General features: G+C 34.9%; 1 protein-coding gene across 6 annotated transcripts in view; it reads right to left on the bottom strand.

Annotated features, from left to right (window-relative positions):
• Nucleotides 1-712: 712 nt before the first annotated feature.
• Nucleotides 713-27,241, bottom strand: part of LOC126969419 (polypyrimidine tract-binding protein 2) — a 583,624-nt gene continuing 557,095 nt past the window's right edge. For 5 of the 6 annotated variants that reach the window (XM_050814836.1, XM_050814861.1, XM_050814829.1 and 2 more), the window contains 8 exons: nt 13,238-13,451; nt 11,710-11,906; nt 11,258-11,291; nt 10,254-10,346; nt 8,315-8,429; nt 6,931-7,032; nt 6,153-6,230; nt 713-5,142 (listed from right to left, as the gene is read on the bottom strand). In XM_050814836.1, coding sequence (XP_050670793.1) covers nt 5,010-5,142; nt 6,153-6,230; nt 6,931-7,032; nt 8,315-8,429; nt 10,254-10,346; nt 11,258-11,291; nt 11,710-11,906; nt 13,238-13,451 — 966 coding nt within the window. In that variant the 3' untranslated portion in view covers nt 713-5,009. The remainder of the gene's footprint in view (nt 5,143-6,152; nt 6,231-6,930; nt 7,033-8,314; nt 8,430-10,253; nt 10,347-11,257; nt 11,292-11,709; nt 11,907-13,237; nt 13,452-27,241) is intronic. The other variant, XM_050814850.1, reaches the window with a different exon arrangement.

The raw sequence follows: 27,241 nt of genomic DNA, 5'->3' as shown, positions 1-27,241 counted from the left end.
GCCTGGGTTTCGGTAAGGTTGCTGTTGCAGTATCAGAATGAGCCATAGTGTCACATGCCTGGGTTTTGGTAAGGTTGCGTTGCAGTATCAGAATGAGCCATAGTAAAACGTTGCCTAATTTGTAACGGTGGCTGTTGCAGTATCAGAATGAGCCATAGTGCCACATGCCTGACTTTTGGCTAGGTGGTTATTATAATATCAAAACAAACAACAATGAAATATTGCCGAGTTTGTCACGGTGGCTGTTGCAGTATCAGAATGGGCCATAGTGTCACGTGCCCGGGTTATGGCTTGCCAAAAGCCTTGGCTGCTGTTGCAGTGTCAGAATGAACCATAGTGACACATGCCTGGGTTTTGGCAAGCTTGCTGTTGCAGTATCAGAGTGAGCCACAGTGTCACATGCCTGGGTTTTGGCAAGGTTGCTATTAAAGTATCAGAATAAACCATTGTGAAACGTTGCCTAGTTTATCACGGTGGCTGTTGCAGTATCAAAAGGAGTCATAGTGTCACGTTCCCCTTGTTTAGCCAAGGTTACTGTTGTAGTACCATAATGAACCGTATTAGCTGGCTAACTTAACACATTATTAGGTACCTTCTATAAGAATGAGCTTCTTACGCCCGTTCTATTCAGATCTAAAGTATACTATAGGTAGGCCGGCGCTGTTTATACCTTAATTGATAAGAAAAAAATAATGTAAATAAAATACAAGCATTTCGTCAAATATTTTATTCACAGATAAAATAAACAGATGTGCTTTACATAAAATGGTGACATAACATCTCGGCACACAGACTGTTTGTATACATCTATTAAACTATGTTAACTTTACACACAACCCTTTAATTTGCACACCATTTTAATAATAAACGAATGAACCGATTCTAAAAAGAAATGTGGGTAGTACATAATTATCTACGAGGTTATTTTTAAATTTTCATCTAATTAATTACTAGAACAACTACTGTCTGAGTAGGATTATTTATCTAATAAATCTTAAAGTAATGATTATGTAGTTAAATCTGTAATAAATACTAGAATATTTTGTTTATAAAGTAGTGTATATAGTATTTACACTGGAATAATCAACACAAATAACTGCCAATTTCTAGATTTCTCAAATTGATCAGAACGCAGTAGAGTGCCTCGTGTTGCTTAAAAAATATAACAGATGTACAAACAAACAACCTATCAACTGGCAGTTATAGTTAAACATGTCTAATTCAACGTTTCAATATGAAATGATTCAGTTCTTTCAACACATTCGGAATAAGGGACGTGGCACGGACTAACCATCCTGAGCAGGGATGATCATATAAATATATACCCTGTGCTAACTCCATTTGATAATATACAACGCATTATTGATTAGCAAAACAGTCCCTTACTCCCTTCACATTTACTTAACAACCTGTAATCATTATAAATTCATTCGAGTTGTAAGTTAGAATCAACGAAGGGCAAACACGAAGAATTTCTTACTATTGAAACGTTAGCATGACAGGATAGTTACATCTAATGTCTGAGTATGCCTAGAGTAGGATGTAATAGAATGCATCCTTCCATTATATTGATCCCATTCAAATTTTTATGTTTATATACATATTTGAACCTTTTCAGAAAAATATTAAAAGTCAGTTAATTATTTAGAGATACACAAAAATATTGATATTGAAATGTATCGAGATATTCATTAAGTTATAAATAGTACAAGGCATACGGTTTGGCATCGCTTATTGTAAGTGGGTTGGATAAGGAAAAATAAAGAAAAAAAGCATATTATAATGATAATATTTTAATAAAGGAAAAAAATAGAATGAAATTAAACACATGAGAGCTTAATCTAAATAAAATAAGAAAATAGATCGACGTTTGAAATACATCGAAACTTATACTAAGGTTAAACAACAAAAGAAAAAAATGTTTCGAAAAACACAAAATAGATGCGCCTTACCCAAAGTTACTATTGATATGTTGAATTATGTTGTTACATAATATGATAGATAACCGTAAGCTTAAAGTTATATTAAGAAGACAAAAGCGAGTTGTATAAAGTTGATATGGAGAGATATGACTTAAGAATTATGTTAAACAAGCAATAAACGTCTAAGAAAAGATAAAATAGTTCAAATACAACGAATTAGGATAAAAGCGGGAATCCGAAGACAAAATGTTTATTGAAAGATACATGAAAACCAACATTCACATTGTTTTCTCAACGCATAACTTTAACCAACAAATTGAAACAATTTTCACTTACAATGAATAAATTGCATACACTGCGCTTAATAAAACTCTCAAATATAATTCAACTGTAACATTTTTCATCAACTCTTTAATAAATGTTAAGATTAGTTAATTAATTTACGATTTACCTAAAATAATGTGTATTGACTTTAAATTTGGCATCTCATTCTAAACACTGATTTAATTAATAACTTTTTATTACCTTAGCGATATATAATTATCCTAAATATTTTAAAATACTTTTCTAAACACATAGATTCCTATAGATTATCTATTAGTCAATACCAGTTTATTGAGGATAGTTTTAGGCCCGTGAACGATACACACCGACCTATAGTTTGAGCGCAAGCGAAATATCAAATAAGTTTAATTTGCGGGTAGTTTTAAAACAATCTGGCTTGAAGTGTCGAATGGTAAGTGTGTAGCGTTCTTCGATGAGTATAGTTAGATATGTAATCTCTTTACCTTAACAATTGATTATAATAATTATAAATAGGTACGTGTTCCTCCGGCCGCGATCGCGTCAAACAGAACCGAACCCTCGCCACTCGTTTGCAGTTCATTTCATCAGGCACAGCGTTGCCTCTGTACCGCTTGAGTAAAATACATTCAAAAATGCGCAAAATATCACCTCACCCTGGTCACCTAACATTATCTATACCGACCTATACTTACTGCTTACCGTTGCCGACTAACACGATACCAGAACAAAACTCTACATATCCTTATACCTTACGATTTAGAGAAAACTATTATTTTTTTTTAATTTCTTCTTACTAAGCTCTAGTTTTATGTTAATTTTAATCCATACGTGATGTATAATTACGATACAATTTTATAGTGTAAATATATCTAACGACTTGGACTATTTGTGACAAAGAGGATATGTTCGAAGCGATATTTTCACGATTCTGGGGAAAAAGAACCCTCGTCGCCACTTGCCAACTCTAACCGGAATATGGAACAAATAAACCGTTTACGGCTTGTGGGGGACGTGATACCCTTATCATTAGATAATTGATATTATATCGCCGATTCAAACGGCGCCTTATTCGTCATAATCAGGTCTCTGTTTCACGCATGTTTGCCTAATCACATTGTTTGGACGTGTAACTGAACACCTACGACTGGTCCTAACAGCTTGAGCACAACACAGCACTGAATAGCTTGCTTGACCAATATTTAGCTTCACCAGACTTGGATATGGCGCACATTTCGAGCTTTCACCTAATTCACAACTAAATATCCTTTTGTTTGGACTAGACGCATTTAAATTTAAGAAGGCAAAGATGTGTGAGAGACCAATCGAGAATAATTGAAGTGTTTGGGAAACTATTTACAATTAAAGATGAGTATATCAATGAGCTAAAATACTGCTGTATTTACGATACAGTGTGAATGTAAGACAAAACATGCAGAAAGGTAGATCAGATCTTGGAAATACTTCAGTTACGTAGCAGCCAAACGACGCTGTAAATTAATTTACTGAAGACCAGACAATTACGACAACAGTGTGAGCCTAATAAACTTCCTCCAGTAAATTAATATGTCGTTCCACATTACAATAGGTACGATAAACAAGTTTTATACAAATTAAATTATAAATAGCCTAGTGAAGTGAAGAATGCACGAGCATTTATTGTAGCTACCATTAATATAAATTAACATCAAATAAATGCATCATGTCACTAATTCGTCACCTGAATCCACGTGCGCGTTTATATAACCCCAGCTCTTTGAGAATAGGACAACCGCCATTTTAGTGACGTCATAGTATACGACCATGTTCAAACGCGTGGGCTTATCCCGTTATCATTTAACAACTAAGTAATACAAAAGATGTGATTACACTAACTAATCGAAATAACTACAATTAACAAAGAAATGTAAGTGAAGAACCGGATTTAACCGGTTGAAGATGATATAACCTTAAATTTAATAAAATCGTAACAACTAATATTGCACACACATACACATTTTTAAACAGTGTTTCGTTCAGTAAAATAAAATGTGTATGCGCACAAAACTTTACCTAGGTACTTAAAAATGCATTAATCAATTGTGCACATTGAAATAGATAAATATGTTAATAAACTATTTTACAGTGATAACTGCAAATTATAATATGTGACATCAAACATAATATGTTGATACGTGGCCTCAACGTGTTATGAATAAAATATAATATAATGCGAAATAGAAACACGGGCGTAACGAGTGCAATGTTTAACATTGCCTATGATCCTTGTAGTTTGCAAATAACTGTAACGCAATCACATTGCGATCTGCATCATCGAAAGAAATTATCGAAAAATCACTTGGAAAGTATAATATCTATGTAAAAAAATAAAAGAATATCAATAATATACACGGAATGAAATACCACACCAAATATAAATACTCTCTTTTACAAATCATAGCTAGATGAGGGTAGATAAAAATAGTGAGTTAGTACTAGGAGCTGCCGTTAGATGTCGCTACCCTAAAGACGTAACACTAGGGAAGTAGAGTAGCACTTAACCTCTTAACTGTTCCAAGTAAGCGTAATGAAGATACAATATAATTCAGTCGAGTCAAGTTGTCGAGTATGAGAGAGGTACAGTCGCGCGTTCGCCGATCATCAAATTTTGTTGCAATTACAAAACAAATTTATGTCAAAACAATTACATTTCAGCCAAGATGGCAACAAAATCTGATGCGTTATCTCTAATTAGGGCGAAACGCGACCAACGTGTGATATTCCTTAGGGAGTGTGTGGGATACTTTAAATACTTGATTTGGAGAAGGAAACTCTGAGATGATTGGACTCTGAGAGTTGGTAGTTGTGCATCTTGATGAGAGCGGCGACAGCGTCGTCGATGGAGGGCAGCTGCACAAGAGCCATTTTACGATCCTTCCTGCAATTTAAAAATATGTGATTAATATATTCACTATATACATATAGACAAATCACTTCGCATAAAAAATCCGAAATATGGACTATTCCACTAACTACACCGTAATAAGCTTCGACAGCAGTGTGTGTTGCCAGTGATGACTTACGGTACGCAGACGTGGTCGCTAACTATGGGCCTTATGAGAAAGCTAATGGTCGCTCAGAGGGCAAAGGAGAGGGCTATGCTCGAAGTTTCCCTGCGAGATCGAATCAGAAATGAGGGGAGACCCGTAGGACAACCAAAGTCACTGACATAGCCCAAATGATTGCGAAACTGGAGTGGCAGTGGGCAGGGCACACAGTTCAACGGACAGACGGCCATTGGATCAGTAAAGTCTTCGATTGGCGACCACGTACCGGAAGACGCAGTGTTGGTAGGCCCCCCACAAGATGGACCGACGATCTGGTCAAGATAGCCGGAATACGTTAGAGACAGCTACATTGCCGCATTCTTGGCCAATAAGCAGCAATGTTAACCATTTATTCAGTTCTGGTTTGATTCGGACGGTTACAGTTGACACACTAGTAAGAAGAAAAGTGTGCTTACATTGTCTTATAAGCACACCTGCCGTTAACGCTATTAGACTGCGAATGATATGTCCACAAATGAATATAGAACGTCATTGTATATAACACTATACAATTTATGAATACTTTATTAAAACGAAAGAGGGCGGTATAACTAATATATGTAAAAAATTGTAAATCTGGAATTAGCTATCTTCGTTTTTATAGTTTTTTTTGTTATAGTATTGCTCTTACACACTCACTCTTTTAAAATTTCAACGGTCTGGGGTTTGAGAAACAGTCAAACACGCAGACAGCAATTTTGGAACAACTTTAACCAACAGGTCGGATTTTCATTTTCGTACGCGCCTTTATTATTTATACTTTTTCCAAATTTTATTTTTGCACACTACTTTTATTTATAACAAAAAGTCATTATGACAAAATAAAACTAAATAAACTCACGGGAAGAACTTGAACGCTTTAATTGTAAAGCCACGTTTAGCGAACGCCTCCTTGATTTCATCCTCAGCAACCGTGGCTCTGTAAATAACACAAATAGTTTAATTTTATTACATAACAATATATAAATCAGTGGAAGGCTCCTTTGCACAGGATGCCGGCTTCATTATGGGTACCACAACGGCGCCTATTTCTGCTGTGAAACAGTAATGTGTAAGCATTACTGTGTTTCGGTCTGAAGGGCGCCGTTGCTAGTGAAAAAAACTGGGCAAATGAGACTTAACATCTTATGTCTCAAGGTGACGAGCGCAATTGTACTGCCGCTAAGAATTTTTGGGATTTTCAAGAATCCTGAGGGGCACAGCATTGTAATGGGCAGGGCGTGTCAATTACCATCAGCTGAACGTCCTGCTCGTCTCGTCTCTTATTGAAAAAAAAAACAATTACTTTGATGTTCCATTACAAAAGATCTGATAGATATACAAATTATTTAAGTTTTCTTTAGTGTTAACTGGAACTGGGGTCTCGTGCCAGATTTTGGCGAGACAACACGTCCTGAGGATGCCTCGTGTAGAGGCGAAACACGTGTCGAATTGTTTTAAAGACAAATATTGGCGGAATTAACACTAAAGAAAACTTAAATAATTTGTATAGTTATGGATTTCCGCAAAGTAACGCCTTATTCAATAGATCTGATAGATATTCGCTTGATCACCTAACCGTTGCTATATAACAAAAAAAAAAGTTGAATAAAAAAAATCACCTAACGTAAATGACTTACGGTATGTTAGAGAGATGGAGGGTAGCGCTTGGTGGGTAAATATTCTGATAGTTCTTGCTTCCTGGCTTCTTGAATCTGTGCAGCGGACTTTGAGAATAGTCACTGTAACAACAATATTAACAGTCGTTGAATGATCCAGTTTTATAAGCGATAATTATAACTGTATCGGAGTAACATTAAGGCTGAGTTGCAACAACTAACTTTAGCAATAACAAACATGTACTGGTTAGGCAAAAAATGAGTTGCACCATTTGACAATTTTCAGATGACATCATAACCAGTAGGAGGCTGCTTTCCACAGGATGCCGGCTTGATTTTGGGTACCACAAGGGCGCTTGTTTCTGCTGTGAAGCAGTAATGTATAAGCATTATTGTGGCTCGGTCTGAAGGGTGACTTAGCTAGTGAAATAACTGAGCAAGTCTCATACGCAGCATCATACGAGCGCAATTGTAGTGTTAAATGTTAGAATTAAAATGTACCAAAACTTAAAATGCGATTTTTAAATTATTTAGGCTGTGCTTCCTTTTTTTCTTTTTAATCTTTGAACTCCACAATGTATTAAAAGTTTATCACCTTCTTGCATCCAGTTTATACCTATAATGAATCTTTAATGCTCGCTTTTGATTTCACCGAGAAATTAAAGGAAATTTACGACAGAGTAAAATTGCGGGATTAATAGATTGCAAAATGGTCATTCATTATGATATTATTAAGTCATCAAAATATATACCTACTTCCTATTACTAGGTGACCCGACAGTCGTTGTTCTGTACATAATAAATAACATACTGTTATTTAATTTTACTGTAAAATATGAATTTGTAAATAAAATATTTCATAACACCAAAAAATTATGGTAGTTTGTATGGAAATTCGTCATTATCGATATTAAAACCATGAAACGTTGTATTTAGGCGCTTGATAAGAGATAATTTCGAGCATTTTTGAAACTTTGACCTACATGGGAATGAAATAGGAGATTAACGTTCACAGGGAAATACTATTAAAGAGACTGTTCACAATGACAAGGGATATACGCCGTATCATAGAAGAGCGGAAAGAGCAGATTATATGTGTATTATTTGAAGATTATTCTAAAAATAAAAATAAAAATGCCCAAAGTAACTTTTAAACGCGGACGAAGTGACGGGTAACAGCTAGTATATAATAAATGTATAAGATGGATGGAATGTCTGTCAGGCATAAAAAGGCATTTATTTTCTCAAAATTGATTCCTTTAGAATTCTATTTGATGTCATTTCCAATATACTAGATACTAATACCGCTTCGGAAACAAATGGCGCTCTGAGAGAAAAGAAGCGGCGCAAGAAACTCTCCGGATTTTTTTTTGCGCTCTTTTTAATCGATATGAAATATAGTTACCGTGTAAGTCCAGCGTCTGGTTGTCCCTCCTTGGGCAGCTGAACGGTCTGGTGCTTGCTCAGCATCACACGCATCGCCTTCCCGAACACTCGCAGCTTGTCCATGTGTGTCATGGCTGGAAAACACGCATTTATATGTGCAACTGGTCATCCATTGCTCCCAATAATCCAATTTTGACATTATCAGTATGAAGGTAAACATTTTTATAAGGTTACATTCACATCTGTCTCCCAAAGATGTAGGCAGGCACACTACTAAAAAAAATCTTGAATAATTAAGGGTTATTTTACGGAAATCCATAATTATCCAAATGTGGCGAGTTTTATTAAGAGTAAAGAATTTGTCGATTCAACATCTCCGGAGGATGCCTCGTGTAGAGGCAAACACATGCCGAATTGATTATAGACTAATCTTAGCAGAATTTACACTCAATATAACTCACAACATTTGGAGACACACTACTGCTCTAAAAGATCTTTTATCAATACTTATATTATAAAGAGGAAATATTTGATTGTTTGTTTGTTTGCATTGAATAGGCTCCGCAACTACTGAACCGATTTGAATAATTCTTTCACTGTTGGGAAGCTACATTATCCCCGGGTGTTATAAGGCTATATTACGTTTTCAAAAATTTAGGGATCCCTACTAAAAGTCCAGTAATGTAACCCAAGGTATAAAAATACGTACGCGAACGACGTCGCTGGGTCTCAGCTAGTCTTTTATAACAGCCTTAAAAACGGCAAGAGAAATAATTGCTGATATATCGTCACAATGTATTTAGTATGGATTAAAAAACGTGCCCACCTGCGGACGCTTTAAAACTGTAAAAAAACCATCGAAAGGCTTCAAAAGGAGTTCAATATTTCAGTAAATACAATTAAGTATCTAGAATTTATATATCATGTTACTCGCTGATAATGCTATCTACACCTAAAAGAATTTGAATAGAAATAGAAATATATTTATTTATCACAGGGAGTGACAATAACATAACATATTGCAACAACACTAACTAGTAAACGTCATGAAGCTACATCAGTTCGTAAAGCGTCTTTGGAAATGGAGAGAAGAAGTGATAAGAAACTCCCAGCCCATCTTTTAAATAATATAACAACTTAGCTTATCTAATCAAAAATTATACAATTTTTGGTGGCCTGCGCAGAACTGGACAAGAACCATGCATCGTTCTCCTCTATATAATGTACTATATATTATAAGTATAGTAAGCCTGATTATCAATTAAAAACAAAGAATCAAGAAATATTAATTTAGATACACAAATAAAATTTGAAAAACAAAATTTTATGAACAATGCGGAACTCGAACCCACGACCTCCGGCGTTCCGTACCGGTGCCCTAACCAACTGAGCTAACCGTTCGAGTGACGTATCGTCATAAAATCTTGTATGCATTGTTCAACTCTCAGGTTGTGGCTTCATCTACAGGATCTACTTAACAGTTGATAACGTGCTCAACCCCAAATATTCTCATACTAGGAAATTTACTTGAGATGTCGCTCTTATAAATATAAAGAATTTGTTATGTTTTAAAGTGATAACAATTCTAGAATTAATACACAAATAAAATTTGAAAAACACAATTTTATGAACGATGCGGGACTCGAATATAAATTTAGATGTCAAACGATAATGACATAGTACAAAATCAATTATTAGCGAACATTACTTATAATTGCATGAGAATATAATGATGTCCAACTTAGGAACCAACGAATGATTCCACGTATCGTGATCTCCACCGAAGCGAAATTGTTTTTACTATTCGAAGCATGAACTGAGTGAGGTATCTGCTTGTCAAGAATCAACTGGCACTTCATAATTCCGATTCACAATACCGTGAATACAAAGGTTTAATGTTTCTAAACAGAGGAGATTTAAAAATGTGCTCTATTCTATACGAGATTAGGATCACTTACCTAAATGGGCCTGGTGAGGTTCCGCCATCTGAATTAGGGCTGAATCTTTTTTGTTGTAAAGGATCTTCACTCTCTGCACATCACCATACACGCCTAAATCATAAAGCACTCCTTTACGTACGGAACAATGTGAGTGTTTGTCTTTTACATAGCTTCCCCAACTTTATTTATTCAAATAATAATTATAGAATTGTTTAAGTTATATAAAGTCAAGATAATGAGATGAAAAAGAAGGACCGACGACCTGGTCAAGATCGCCGGAATACGTTGGATGAGGGCAGCGCAGGACCGATCGTCGTGGAAATATTTGGAGGAGGCCTTTGTCCAGCAGTGGACGTCTTCCAGCTGATAATGGAGAGACAAAACAATAAAAAAATGTTGAATAAGTTTTTGTGTTTTGAAACATATTTCGATTATGATTTAACATTCATATACAAATTAAATTGTTGGGTACGCTAAAAACTACGGCTAGTAGAAATTTAGAATTTATAAATTTTAAATCTAATTAATGTTATATTGAAATAATAGAGACGGAAATAAAAGTGAGAAACACACTATTAGGTCACGAAAGCTTCCGATCGTAAAAAATTCTAATTAATTAAGAAAATAGTATAACTGATAACACGATTTGTCCATTAATCTGTAGTGAATTTGGTTAATATACAGAACATTATTAAAACTAATGGTATTATAATTCTACAAAATTGTGAATCTAGATTAGAATCTAATGTAAGATTTCTTCGGAAGCAACATAATAGATATATTAACAAACTAACCTATCTATCTACAGCTAGGACGTCTGAAATACAAATTGTCAAAGTTAATATAAAGCGTAGAATGATCTAGAATGGAGAGTGTTAAAAAGCAAAGCGTCGACGACAACGGATGCGGTTATCAGTAGAGAAATCTAGAATGTTAGCTGACAATTTGTTTTCCAGGCAGTTTCACAGGAGTTCTTTTATTAATGTTTTAATATAAAATACGGAATGTATGTGCACACGTACCGAAAAGGGTAAAGAGAGCGTCAGGCGTGACCATCTAAAACAACAGGAAAGAAAGAAAGATAGCATTATATAGTCATAAAAGATATTCGACAATATCATCTATAAATAAAATTAGCAACTTATTCAAGGAGTTTCAGTAATTAAGTAGATATATAAATAATAGCCCGTAACGCCACGTCCGCGCCGACAGAATTAGTTAAAATAAATTATCTGGCTTGGTTGTGTTATGTTGATGCGTGAACCCAATTATGATTAATGCTCCGAATAGACGTTACCGGCTATTGTGTTAGCGTAATGCATAAATTTAACGTTATAATTGATCTATCAAATTCCATTTCGGTGCAAAATTTCACTCTAAGATGTACAAAGTATCGTTTCAACGGCAAGTTTTATTCTACAGTGTGGCAAATCAGTTATAGTGACTGCTTGTATTTTATTGCTATTGTACAAACCTCTTCGTTCAGGTTTGATACTAGGAGGACAGTAGCAAGGGGTAGCGGCGGAGCGGCCAATGCTCGAAGGGCTGGCGATGCCGGGGTCAAGGTGAGAGCCCCAAAAGCTGGCAAACCCACTCCACCGACACCAACGCCGTATGGCGAAGCCAGTCCCGATCCCAGACCTAAGAACGGAGGTGCCAAGACACCACCACCTGGAAAAATACACTCAATTTACATTACTGGGGTTATTTTGGTATTCCAGTAGGAAGCTCCTTTGCACAGGATGCCAGCTAGATTATGGGTACAACAACGGCGCCTATTTCTGGTGTGATGCAGTGTTAAGCCTTACTGGGAAAATTAGACTTAACATCTTATGTGGTGACGAGCGCTGTTGTAGTGCCGTTTACTGTCATCAGCTGTCCTGCTCGTCTCGTCCCTTATCATAAAGTTCTTTAGACTCGACAACCCTAGGTTATCTCAAGATGTTTTCTTTTCAGCGTAAGAGCGTCAGAGAAATGTATCAAGATTTAATTTTGAAAATTGAAAACACAATTATTATTGTACTTCTACTCAGAGGCAATGGCCGCATCTACATACTCGCTGATCCAAAATTCATGAAACCCAGCTCAGACCGAAGAATTCGCTTCGAGGGCAGAAATGTTTACACCGTAATTAGGTAGTAAAGGCATAGCTGAGCCATGTTTGATTATTCTTGACATGTCGATGTGTTTTTTTTTCTAACAAATATAAATATTTACTGAGAGTCATTTAAAAGCTAATTAAGAAGATATTAAAAATACATTGTTAAAAAATAATTAAGTGCACATTCATTAAAAAGCAGAAGGTAAAATTTTGACTAAGTTTCGCAAATTGTCCCAACTTGAGTTAATATCGCTATCACAAAACTTTTGAAAGCTATAGTGTTGCGTTTTAGAATAGAGACAATAGACTGAACATAAACAAGCTATATTAAGCATGTGTTTTTGCTCGAACCCTAATGTAAAGCGACATTACAGAACAAATAGGCAATGTCGGAGTAATCCTTATATATTACAACCCTCTCCGGTGCAATAAGGATTTATGAAAAGTTATTAGTCACAAAGGATACATTTGAAATTGATTATCAACGAGATAAAGAGATGGCATGCTACATCCGAGCAGCATATTACGATATTATTTAATCCAAGAGGATTCTGCATGACTTTAATATTAACGTTATATCTAAAATTAATAAAAAAATAAGATTAGATTAATTTAAAATTAGTAAAACACTACTTTATCTTAATTAAAACTATAGAAATTCTACTCATTCGAAAAGCCCTTGGCCCTGAATTAAATAAAAAAAAAGATTTGAAGAATTGGTTTGAAGAGGTAAACCGCAGAAATATAATTAGTTACTATCTACAAGAGAAGAACGCTGATACCCAACTACTTAAAGACCAAACTACCATTATGAATGTTGCAAATCCAGGTTAAAAAGTGCGGAACAGAAGAGATAAACTGTGGGTGCGAAAGCATTCAGTGGAGGTTGTATGAGACTAACTCTTCCCGGATGCGAGGCCCAGGGCGATTCGAGTTCGCAGTGACATCAACTCACTGGTCAACAGCTGGTGGGTGTCACCATCGCCCGAGGGCAGTGTGGGGTTGGTGTAGTCTCTCGACTTGTCGTTGTTGTACTTCACGTTCAGGCAAGTCATCTTGGAATAGTCGATGCGGAGGGTGCAGCATCCGTTGTAGATGTTCTGGCCGTCGAGTGCCTGCGAACAATAATTATTTCTCATAAATGAAGTACTTATTTTATTTATTTAGTAAACTACACAACATCATATTATACAATACAATTTTCTACATCTTATGTTACAATTTGTTGTCATATACTTGACAATTATGGTACAAATTATGGTAAAAATTTCACAAACTACTCCGTGATTACTTTTGAAAAATAAAAAAAAAACATATGAAAACGCAACCCTGCAACTTCCCACGAATTCCATACCTAAATGCTTCGAATTGTAGTTATGACGATTTTGAGCTCTTTGAGCTCAAAAATATAATGTGTCGTTTTCAGCTCTTCGAGCTCAAAGAGTTGGCAGTTCTATGTTTTTGAGCTCTTCGAGTTCAAAAGTCTGATAAAAGTTAAATAAAACCCTACTTTATAATTTTTTCTAACCCCAAATACTTTTGAATGAATGAAACTACAGATCGCTAATGAATCGTGCTTAATACATAGCAATAAAGTTTAAAACAAACCAAGATCAATGAAGTATCGGCTGGAAGGAACAAAAAATAACAATACGAGAGCGTGTCAAAATCGCTACGTTCGCGCAAGCAATTTGTTTGTCCACGACGCCTGCGGGAGGCTGATAACACCGCATCGCGATAGAAAAGGGAATTAATTAAAATGCAACAGCACTCAACCCATTCCTGCGAGCTTTATGCGCCCCGTTCACTAGCACAAAGTGTACATCATATTTTATATCGGATGAAAGACCGGCAAATATTTTTTTATAAACTAGTATTTTTATTGAACTATTTTTCCATTGAGCATGGCGAAGTGAAAATAACTTGAACACCGTGTATTTTGATGCGATGAGGGAATCGTGGTTACTTTAATTCAATGATTTCTTTTCACTTTTATAGCATTAACACGCTGCTCACACACGAAACGCCCTCCCTCGGGAACTCTTAAATGTAAGGTATTCCTTTGCTTCCATAATGAATCAGCACCGAATGTTTTTTTCTTCAAATTATTATATATTTTGAATTTTAATTCTTGTCATCCATTACATAATAACTAACAAAAAATATTAAGATATAAATACCGACCGAAATATATATTATATATATATATATATATATATATATATATCGCTTAGATAAATAATAATGTATTATTATTAATAATAATTATAATATAATAATTGCTACGCTCTGCTTACAATGCAGTGCCGCTCAGGATTCTTGAAAAACCTAAAATTCTGAGCGGCACTACAATTACGCTCGTCACCTTGAGACATAAGATGTTAAGTCTCATTTGCCCAGTAATTTCACTAGCTACGGCGCCCTTCAGACCGAAACACAGTAATGTTTAAACATTACTCTTTTTACCAAAATCTAGCCAGAATCCTGTGCAAAGGAGCCTCCCACTGGTATATATATACATATATATTAATAGAACAACAAGAACTCTAAGATGTAGAAGAGGAAATACGAAAGTAAATTAGTTGAATTAATAATAGGTGGAACATTGTGGGTTGAGAGAAGGTTTGCAGTCCCCTAATGAAAGGACTTCACAGAAAATGCCCGCAGCACAATGAGTCTCCTGCAAACCGTTTGAATTAACGAAATGAAACTTTAGGAAAGAAAACGTAAGATATAATAATTGGATAGTTTTAAAGAAAAGTTTTGCCTGGAGGTGTATCATTTAGTTTTATATTTATATTTGTAAATCTAAAATTATGATATTTATCTATATTCAAAAAAATAATTATTTTTATTATATATAAAATAAAAATATAATGTTTAAGCATTACTGTTTCGGTCGGAAGGGCGCTGTAGGTAGTTAAGTTACTAGGGCAAATGAGACTTAACATCTTATGTCTCAAGGTGACGAGCGCAATTGTAGTGGCGCTCAGAATATTTGGGTTTTTCAAGAATCCTGAGCGGCACTGCATTGTAATGGGTAGGGCGTATCAATTACCAGCTGAACGTCCTGCTCGTCTTGTCCCTTATTTTCATTAAAAAAAAAACGGATAAGCTGGAACAATTATATAAAAAAGGCACTATGATTAATTTATTGATAACGAATACACTATAGATACTCCTGTGTAATTGCTGTTGAATATGAACAGCATATTTAGGCAACGCATCATAATTTCCAGACAGTGGAGCCATAGTATTGGGAATGGAGCGACCGCCCTCAGGCTATTAAATTTAATTGTACAATATTACTTTGTAAACATATTTTTTGATGAAAAAAGAAGCCCGCTGAGTTTGTTGCGCCCATTCTTCTCAGGCCTGAGGCATTCATTTTGGAATGGGTGGTAGTTATTTTTTGACTTTCAATAAGTGATGTCACATCCTATTTTGAATAAAAATATTTGAATTTTAATTTGAGTGTCAGGGTTCCCATTGGTTAGAAAGTATATGATAGGTAGATACGAGGAAAGTCACCAAAAGCAATGAAATTTTCAGAAACTCAATGAATAAGTGAGAGTTCAATGTCGGAAAGCTGGATATTGGCTGTAGATTTAATAAATTTCTGCTCTATATGCAAATGCGGACCCCCTGATGTGTAGACGTGAATAGATTGGTTCGTTTATAGCTCAACTTATATGGTAATGTGAAAAGCACGTAAGAAAACGAAGGAGGTCGCATCGATACGTAATTGTTTTTGTTGAGTTCGTACATCGAGATTGTGTGGGGGGGGGGGGGAACCACTGATATGTGTATTTACGTAATGATATATTGCTATAAAACTTGCTGGTTCTCTTCAGAACAAGGCCTCCTAATAGTCTCTTGAACGGATGGCATCAAAAATACTTACATAAGCGTACAAATTGTACCTAAATGAATAAAGAAATTCATTTAATTTTCGTCGCCTTTTACACATTTGGATAGCAACAGAAACCATGTTCTAGCACTCTATGAAGTGCAGGTCCAGTCGCATATGAAGTATTGTTCGAATCTGCACGAGACGAGCAGGACGTTCAGATGATGGTAATTGATATGCCCTGTCCATGACAATGCAGTGCCCCTCACGATTCTTGAAAAACCTCAAAACATTCTGAGCGGCATTACAACTGCGCTCGTCAACTTAAGACTTGAGATGTTAAGTCTCATTTGCCCCGTAATTACACTAGGCGCCCTTCAGACGAAACACATTAATACTTACAAATTACTGCTTCACGGCAGAAATAGGCACCGCCGTTGTGATACCCATAATCTAGCCGGTATCCTGTGCAAAGGAGCCTCCCAATGGCATATTTTTATAAAATCAAAATTGGAACGCGTTTATAATGTTACAAATTTCAAACATTTCCCGCCATTTAAGATGTATTTACAAGGTAAAATCATTATAATTGAATGGGGTGTTAAAGAACAGAATTGTAATTACATGGTCAGCTCTAAATAATACGAATGTAAGTTAACTGTATTATGTTAGTTTATGTATCTCAGTAAGTGAATTTGTATTCTTTTTGAGATAGTAAATATTCTGAGCACTGAAGTTAAAATAGGTTAACTTTGATTAGTAGGCGAATTCATAAATTGAAAGTGAATTGTGCAATCTGCATAAGATACATAATAACTTTAAGGGTAAATGTATACACTTTTATAATATAGTCCCAGCCACTGTATTATCTATAAATAAATTTAAATGTTTTATAAAAAAATGGCTCTGTCGTAAATCCTATTACTCCACAGCTGAATATCTAAGTGATCGGACAGCTTGGGACTAGGTTATGATTATTTTATAGCCATAGAAATGACTGTACAATATATTTAATTTTATTGAAAAGAGAGCAATAAAGAATGCTGGGAGAGTTTCTTGCGGCGTTTCTTCTCTCTCAGAGCGCCATTTGTTTCCGAAGCGGTAGTAGTATCTAGTATATTAGAAATGACATCAAAAATAATTCTAAAGGAATCTATTTTGAGAAAATAAATGCCTTTCATGCCTTTATGCGCTTCACGTCCTTATATTTTTGTACGGTATTTAGTTGCCCCACCGGATATAATGAAGAGTTGAGTCTTTGTTGCTAGTCCGGAGTGACTTTAAGACGGTCGACGATAAGACGTACAACTTTGATCGTTGCTTGAATATTTTACTACACGGAAATGCTTAAATAATACTAAATGCAGCTGTACAGAAATATGCATTGCTTCCAAATCAAACCGCAACACGTGGTTCAATAAGTCTATACCATACCATGAACAAGTTCGTTTAAATCATATGTAATAATTAAATTTATAGCGTTAACAAAGTCATTGGATCACGATTGCTAAAGAACTGAAATATATGTTAAGTAGTGGCTACGGTCCCGTCAGAGATTTCGTCAGCGGAGACGTAACAAGTGTCCCCGGCATCTCTTAATCACTGGCCCGGTAATTGTTTTATCTCTAGCTCGTTAGAACTCGTTTAAGCAAAGCCTTCTTAAAGAAGGATTTAGTGCGGTCCGCCTTAAGCCCGCCCCTGTTGCTAATTCTGACGGTTTTTCCACAGAGACCAGATAAACGTTTTTGTTGTAACCACGTCACACTAAATATTTAAAGCAGTCAGCGATAAAGTATTGCGGAGGCGCCTGTGGAATTGTAAATAGTGTTGCTAGTTTTTGTATATGATACCGAGCCTACAATATTAATCATGACAAATGTGGAGTCTTTTGTTTATCATAATAATTTGTGAAATTATAATGAAACCTTCGTGATAAAACTTGGTGTCGTTTAACGACAACATTTTGTCTTTTTACTCGTGGCAGATTTTTTCGATGTAGCTCTACAGGGAATATGAATCCATATCAAGGTTTAACTACCTAGATGATAGAGATGTTAAATGTATAATATTCTATACTAATAAATGAAGAGCCTATTTTTTCCTTGGTTATACTGCGCAAACTACTGAACTGATCGGGATAATACTTATACCATAAGATGCAGCGTGTTTCGGAGAAGGTTTAATATATACTATGTTGATGATCACTTACCAGGAACCTATATTTTTTGACCTATATATTCGCAATAACATAATTCAGTCAATGACATTTCATTACATAATATGACAATTCAATAGTTAATATATGACAAAACAATGTTTCCCGGGCCAACATGTGTTGTATTAATTGCTGAAATTGAAGGGAGTGAAATACTATAATGAAGTGAGAAGAAAGAATTGTGACAATTGTAATATTATTTAAGAGAGCTTCAACTATAAGCCGAAGAAAATGTAAAAAAAAAAACAAAATAAAACTACGAGAACGAAGTTAGAACCAATAGAAGGGGCAAAGATCTAAAGAAGATTTTATAATGTGTGTGGTTAACGTGAGTTTCATCACACGTTTAAATTTTAATTCATTATAAATGAAAATAATGAGTCTTTTAAATGCTGAAAATTCAAATAAATAAGTGTAATATTGAATAGTTATATAATTTATTCATTACCACTTGCTCTTTTTTAAGTATTTTTTTTAATTTCTTATTATATGAATAAAAACGAATTAAATTTAGTTCAGAAATAGTATTTCCTTTGCTATTATTTATATCAACTTCAAATATGACACAGTCATTACCTAATAGGTCAAAATTGTCCGTATTCGAGCCATTAGTTTAATTATGGCCGAAGAAATGAATGAAAACAAACAGTGACACTACTTGGTAAGAGCTACTTAAGGCCGAGCGACTCTCTCTCTCAGAACAAATACAATTAAGAGCTTTTAAATAAAAATAAAAGCACAGGGACAACAACGAGGACTGATCATTTATCTGATTTACTACTTCACAAATAAAGAGCTTAAAGTTTTGATTACAGAACTGCACTCCGGTCACGTTGGCTGCGAAACTCACATTACTGAAAGCGATATTTGACTGTTGATAAATGTTGGTTGTGTATAGAATATCAATTATGATTTTTAATTGATCAATTTTGATTCTGTTTATAATATAATGTGAAACAGAGGTTAATTAAATTACATTTCAATAAAAAATACACAAATTTTGAAAAGTATACTTTATAAGGTATAATTAGCTTAGGACACTTTCCTTTGCTTGGGTTCCATTATTATAAGCTGATGGTACAGTTACTGTAAACCGATTTTATTACAGGGTGAAGAGTTCGCAGTGTCTTGCCCCCTTAACATCATAATGCTCATGTGCCCAAATAACTGGTGGTCTAGTTTTAGTAAAAAGTGATCGCAATGTAATAGTATTTATTTAGGGGTGGGTTTGATCAATTAGGCTAGACACACATCCGCGGACGCGTAGCAGAATAAACCGCTTTCGGTCCATTAGACAATGTAATTAATACTCGACCCCGAATGTAGGTGACACAACAGACAACCATCGACGTTGTAACCGTTCAAACGGCACTCCTCTCTCCTATTACTTAGAACGTTTGATTAATCTAAAGATGAAATGTGTATTGTGACATTATGAATAATGAACAGACCGACTTTTGTCACTCGAAGCGTAAATTGGTATTGTCTATGAACAATAATATTGTTCACAACATAATGGCATTGTTACGCACGCACGGCGCCCGCTTCAAACATGTACGTGTGAAATATTCACGTTAAATTATTCACAATCGGCTCGGGCAAACACAAAAACGGGGCGTTTATGTATCTTTTAGGTTATTAAAGTTTTAATAATTGAAGCGCAAGCGGGTGAGTATAGCGAATATAGTTAAACAATGTCGGACACGTAACGAGGTGGTGCAGAGTTGAGGCTTTGTTGATAGTCCGGAGTGACCTAAACAAGGGTGGGCGATAGGACGTGCAATTTTAATCGTTGCTTGAACCTTGCTTGCTTACTACGGGCGCTACATAATCTCTGTAGTGTTCAGGCAACGTTGTAACTATAAATTGAATACAGCTTCGGGGTTCCGCTCAGGAAAATTTAAATGGAATTACTGTAGAATTGGGTTATTGTAACATACAAAGTTTGCTAGAGACACATTTTAGTTGTTATTTTTTTTACATTGTGAAAATTGTTAAGGTTTTCGAATTATAAACGCTTCACAATGACGAATATAAAAAACTAGATAAATGCGATTATTACTCGACCCGGGAGAGTTCAAAATACTCAAACGAAACTCCAAATAAATAATAATAAAAAAGCCACCATCTTAAATAGATGCCGATCGCAAGAAAGTTCTTGCAAATTGACAAATACGAGATTCCACACAACACATAAATTTAACACATCACACGATGCATTTAATTGGTTTTTGACCCGTAAAGGCAGACAAACCAGCCAAAGGCTAAAAAAATATCAAATATAAAAATAATAATATTTACAATAATGATTTATTTCAGACATACATCCATAGTTCAACAACAAATACACTAATATAAAGAGAACAGAAAAAAAAATTAATGACCCCAAAAAATACAACAACCAAAAAACATTGTTTCCTTTGATTCTGTTCTTTTCATGTTATTGTTCATGAGCTTGTTCATTTCTAAATTTCCTGACTGGAAAATAAACTAAACATCTTTTAATTTAAATGTCAACAATGATATTCACCTTGAAATACTATTTTTTTTGAGATTTTTTTTACGCACAATAAAACTCTGGAACGAAACTTATCCGCAACGACAGCTTTTCCTAGTCAATATCACATAGGTATCACCGTCAATGGAAGCAACTCTTAATGGATTACTTTGGTGTTTGATGATACTCCTATTTCATAAAAAATAATATGTTTTTTATGCTTTTCATCACAAAGGGACCACATATTTCGGTGCTTGAAAAGAGAATGAAACTCAATTACAAACTTCAGTATTTCATCAATAATGTACCTGTGTATATTGCAGTGTACAAATTTGTACGGTGTCCCATTTCATCGAATGAAATGTAAGACTCTTCAGGCGTAATATTACCCTGATTGCACACTACAAGTAAATTGATGCCGTGATCATTAGACGCTTCGAAACACAATAAACGTTGTATTTATATATAACGAGTGTCATTAACTTAATCTACCTATAAATAAATAGGTATCACTGTAGGATTCTTATAGATATGCATCAGGACCCACATATTTGTTTAACGTGGGGTAATTATTGGACCTATAGAAAATTCTATTCTATGTTCTCCCTTACTTTAATTTAATATTATTTAATGGGTATCCGAGATGTGGGCTTTAAGCATTATGTTATTAGGAGGACCTTGTTTATCATATTACGGTTTAATTTAATTAATGTAACATCTGAACCGAGGAGTATCCTGGGCATTAAGAAATTCAAGTTACTGAGAGCAAACTTAAAGGAAAATCGTAGGTATTATTATGCTTAGAAGCCGCAAGACAAACAAATGAGTTGGGGAACATTCCTGGTTTGGAGGCCTTACGACGAAAAGAGAACCAGAAGCAGACCACGGATGCAATGGAAGGATGACTGAATCAACTGGATGAAATGGCCCATTCTGACTATGACGCCTATACCAAAAGATGGATTGAAAATGGCTGAGAGATTGAGAGAAAATTTAATTATTCTATGTAAGTCTGAGAATTTTTTTATGATAACATGGGAGGAGACGAGCAGGACGTTCAGCTGATGGTAATTGATACGCCCAGCATTACCTTGAGACAAAAGATGTTAAGTCTCATTTTCTAGTAATTTCACTAGCTTCGGCGCCCTTCAGATCGAAACACAACAATGCTTACACATTACTGCTTTGCGGCAGAAAAGGCACCGTTGTACCCATAATTGAGGCATCCTTTGATAAGAAGCCTGGCTACTGGTAAATGCCCTAAATCACCTCTTACGACACCCTTGGGTTTGGGACTTCCCTATTCTTTTTATGCCCTGGAGAAGGACAGGGCGAATAAAATACATTGACCTAAAATTTGATATTTATTTAGACTGATTTGGTTTTTTAAATTCCGCGACGAGTCTGAACTTGAAATTAGTATTTAGATTTTTACCAAGTAGGTACCTAATAAATAACCTAATAAAATATAAAGTGTTAGCACCCAAGAAACATATTATATGCTGTTTTATAGGCATAGTTTATTTGAATAATTGACAGCTATGACGCAGCGACCGAATGGATGAGGCGGTGGTGCAAAGTGTAATTTTACATTGTAAACTGGAACTTGTCAACCGAGTACACAAAGCTTTCTATTACGATGTATTGATCCGCTAAATGTAACGACGGTCATTTGAGGTAATGATAATTCACATATTAAGCGAATGGGGAACCAAACGCTGGCAAAAGGCAAAGGTTTATAGTATTTCTTTTCAAAACATAGCTGAATGCTAGAAAATTTGAGAGGAATACTAATAGGGTACAAAATACATCGAGATTTTTCATGTCAATAATATCAAATATTCAGGGCAGGTAATTTTTTTTTGGAATATCATAGGACTTTTCGCTGGGAATCCAATTATCTTTAATATATCCATTTTTAATTGCATTTAAAGTAAAAACAAAATAATACTTTTTTTATGATAATAAGGAGCGAGACGGGCAGGACGTTCAGCTGATGGTAATTGATTCGTCCTGCTCATTACAATGCAGTGCCACTCAGGATTCTTGAAAAACCCAAAAATTCTGAGCGGCACTACAACTGCGCTCGTCTCCTTGAGACATAAGATGTTAAGTCTCATTTGCCCAGTAATTCCACTAGCTACGGCGCCCTTCAGAACGAAACACAGTAATGCTTATACATTACAGCTTCACGGCAGAAATAGGCGCCGTTGTGGTAGCCATAATCTAGCCGGCATCCTGTGCAAAGGTGCCTCCCACTGGTAACTACTATCATACAGATTTTTAAACGCCATTTGTTTCACAGTTTGACTTTTTAATTTATCTAATTACAATTTAAGACATCAAATTGTATTTTCATAGCAATGCGATAAGTCTTTGAACTTAACTAGCTATAAAATGAAAACTATCCATTCAATAAATTGATTCATAGCTCCAATTTGTAGAAACAATTATTTACTTTTTATGGGATAAGTGTAAATAAATCTAATCCCAGAGAACAAACAACTGTCTACTTTTAAAGTCGGTAAAATTGATATTTCATTTATGTCACAATAATACACAGTCGACAATATGGATGTGAGGTAAAGAGTGGGCGCGGACGTCAGTGTTTCAGTGAATCACACAGCTATCAATCATACCTTATTGATGGAGTGCGGCTTTGATTACGTTACTGGGACATTAACTATACTGACTTGTGTATTAATACAGTTGTTTCTATATTGGAATTCTCTTCCAAATAATAAAAGTAGTTAAAAATACTAAAAAACACGCTTTGGTTGAAAAGATAATGGTTGAAATTTAAAATGAACATCAATTCCTGCCTTATCGATGATAAATGAAAAAATTATATAAATTTACAAAAATCTTATTTTGCAAATTTAATAAATGGAAATTTTTTATCAAATTTATGTATTGTCATCGGTCCTCGATAATTCAGCGGAGTTTGAACGAAATCTGGCCGTTTTAAGTGGGTTCAAAATCGCGCCCAATTGAGTCGGTTACAAACATACAGTTGAACCTAATAAAAAGCGTGTAAAAAGAAAATACATACATACACGGAATGATAGAAATATTCAAATATACGCAAAGGCCTAAGAGGGCCATTAGAAGACTTATTCAAAACAACGATACGATACAGCCAAAGGCGAAAAATAGACCCAATAAGTGTTTCGCTGTCAAACCGAAAAAGTCACTGTCAGTGTTCAATAGTTTACTCCAAAACGGTTGACATATGACAGATGATATTAGATATAATGATAAATATAGGAGACTACATAACCGCCAAAAGCATATTATTATATAAAATCACATTGATGAAAAATATTTTTATTTTATAAGATTTTTAAAGTTTTTGTTTGCGAATAAAAATGTACATTCAGTTTCTATGAAAAATTTAATATGAGAAAATTTCATTCCATCATCAAGCCGTGTATTTTTCTCTAAAAGCTTAAATCTATGATTTTATATGATTTATATAGTATCATTAATTTTTTATCGAGGTAGTTAGATAATTGTTAAATTTATTAGTTTTTTTTCTAGTGAACACTGTTAATTTAGATCGTAAAAAATATCAAAAGGTAGTTCATATTATTTTGAAAATCATAAATAACATACATTAAGCTATGAAGATAAAGATTAAACTATGCAACCTTATACGTATGTTTTTGTTCTAGAAAAGTTATGACTAGTAAGGCTTATGTAATGTTGTTGTAAATAGCTAAAATATTTTTGCTTTCACAGCATCACTCCATTACCGCGAAACCTTCAAAAATAAACAAGTCTCGCGTAAGATCCGCGCGTAACTTTTGTAAATAGGATTTCGAGTTGAAACAGGTGTATTTACGAGCGGGACCTAGCTTACAGAATCCGATACTACATGTAGCAACAAGAATTGAGCACATTAAGAGCTTACGATCGTGTCTGCACGCCTAAGCCGCCCTCAGAAAGATTTGATGGCGAGGTTAGAGATTTATGTCAAGGATCATACAGTCTGGGATCAGGGGATTTCAGCGTTCAACATCCGACTCTGCCCTTTGTGGTTGGAGCACTATCCGGCTTCACTTCACTTTGTACTTACTGCTGTTGCCACTTACCTTGAGAGATGTTTCAATTTCATTTTAGAAAAATCTACGAGCGCCCATTTCATTTATTATTCGCATCTTAGACGTGTCACTCGTATGATGAACTTCTTGCAGATGTTCGTTATATTATTTTGTTAATATTAATTTCTCTCTATTATCTCTTTACTAATACCTACTTGATACTGCCTAAGACGATAGCAAATTATTGCAAGCGTATGTTTATTTACGAGAGCGCACAAATTTTTAACAGTCTTCCTTCATCTCACAGATTAACACATACACACGTTTTATAATAATCCTATTATTTCATAAAGTTCTCTAATTATGTTCTCTATTATATTATTTTAAGGCTAAGAAAGAGCGGAGCCACCTGGCACTAGCATTTTTTATACGCTTAAAAGAAGGTTCTTGCCACTATTTGTTAAGGAGAATGTGTTAAAACCCATAAAGAGTTTTTATTTATTAATTTATTATCTCTTAAAAAGATTGAGTCGTTACAAAAATTTTAATGTAAGTTAGCAGATTATATTATTTCAAAGATTTTATTAAAAACATGTTTGAAACGGTTTGTAATCACTGTCGTTGACGTGTGTAAGTAAAAAAATATAAAATTTTTGTAAGTACCTAGATATGTATGAACTAAGGTATGTAAAGAACGTAGAACAAATTATTACATCTTATTATATTCTCATGTAAGCGACGTTCTTTTGTTGTTTTTAATGAGAAAATAAATATCTCTAAAAATAAAAAAAAAAAAACCTAACAGCTGCTATTATATCTTACACATTATCTGTTATTTATTGTTAGCTGTAAAATTAATCAATACTGTATTTGAAGTCGCCAATCCTATTAATTGGGTCGCTGGTCCTTCCCACAAATCTATACTGTCTTCGAAGCTCTAGTGCTCTAAGTGTTAACCTCAAGACGGGTTAATAAAGCAAATTTTGCCGTCCGACTCCACCTACTCAATTTATAATTAAAAGCAGACATCATTTCACAGACCGCATATAAGGTGCCTATTAAGCTGATGACGTTACCCCTATCTTTGATTTATTTATTTTTTATTTATTTGAAGAGAGTGGCTATTTGTTTAGTCCTAATGAGTCCTAGTAGCACCGCGTTCAGAATTGAACTATAACTGTTTTTAACGCGAGTGTTACAAACAACCCTGGGACAGGGTGTGGTCGCCAAGGATGGTGTTACGCTTATAAATTAGTGGGCCGCAATCGCAGAGAAGATGAAGAGGTGTTTCATCGGCTTCGAGACAAATTATGCAAGTTTTTCTTTCAACTTTGTTCACTTATCAAATCTGAAAGGCGACTGTGGAATTCTTTTATTTTTGTGCTGATGGACCCACAGAAACCTTCGGATTCACCCCGCAAGAAATAGATGTCCTATTAGTGATGCACCTTTCGTACGCTTCGGTTTTCATTAACTGCCTGCCGGTTCGAAATGTGTTTCAAAGGTAAGAGGGCGCTAGGATCTACAGAAATCGTAACCCACATGAACGACCTCCCATGACTTAAGGGAATCAACATCATACCATCAAACTGTCATTATCATCAATTACCGTTTGTCGTTTCTTCTTACAATGCCAGATAGATCTACTGAAAAGTGATATTAATATATATATATCGTCATACTATTTCGGTTCAAAAAAAGAAGCTTTTTATGTTGTGTACTTTATAGTTATTCATCCATTTTTCTTGAAAGCTGATAAAGGAATATTTTTCAATTATGCATTTTACTGTAACCTACCACAAGTTTGCGCTGTAACGTTTCAAATTGTTAATTATACTCTAAGAACGAGCGACAGTGTAGAGTGGTTTGCCTTAAACACAATTACTTCGTAGACTATTAATGTTATTAAATTCGTCATATTACAACCTACACATACAGTTCGACCTTATAAAAGGCATTAATTATTAGCCTTAATTAAGTATCTCGTTATATCACCGAGCGCACCTTTTACGCACCTTTATGGAAGCATTAAAATAAGAAGACACGGTAAACAATACATTAATATTCAGCATATACACTGAATACATACTCAAAGATCCAACGAATACAATAATAAAGTTGCGTTCACAAACGAAACAGCATCAAAGTTTCAGATTTAAAGATAAAGAACGTAATAAAATAACAGTGTACCGACATTGTACGCTCGTTATGTACGTCGAGCGAGATGTTACGATGTCTGTTAACGAGTGCCAGACTTATTACCGTGCCAGCCCCTCTAATACCACTGCTAATACCTTTAT

The sequence above is a fragment of the Leptidea sinapis genome, chromosome 1, assembly GCF_905404315.1.
Source record: "Leptidea sinapis chromosome 1, ilLepSina1.1, whole genome shotgun sequence".
NCBI classification, from domain to species: domain Eukaryota; kingdom Metazoa; phylum Arthropoda; class Insecta; order Lepidoptera; family Pieridae; genus Leptidea; species Leptidea sinapis.
This window is presented reverse-complemented; position numbering and strand designations above follow the sequence as displayed.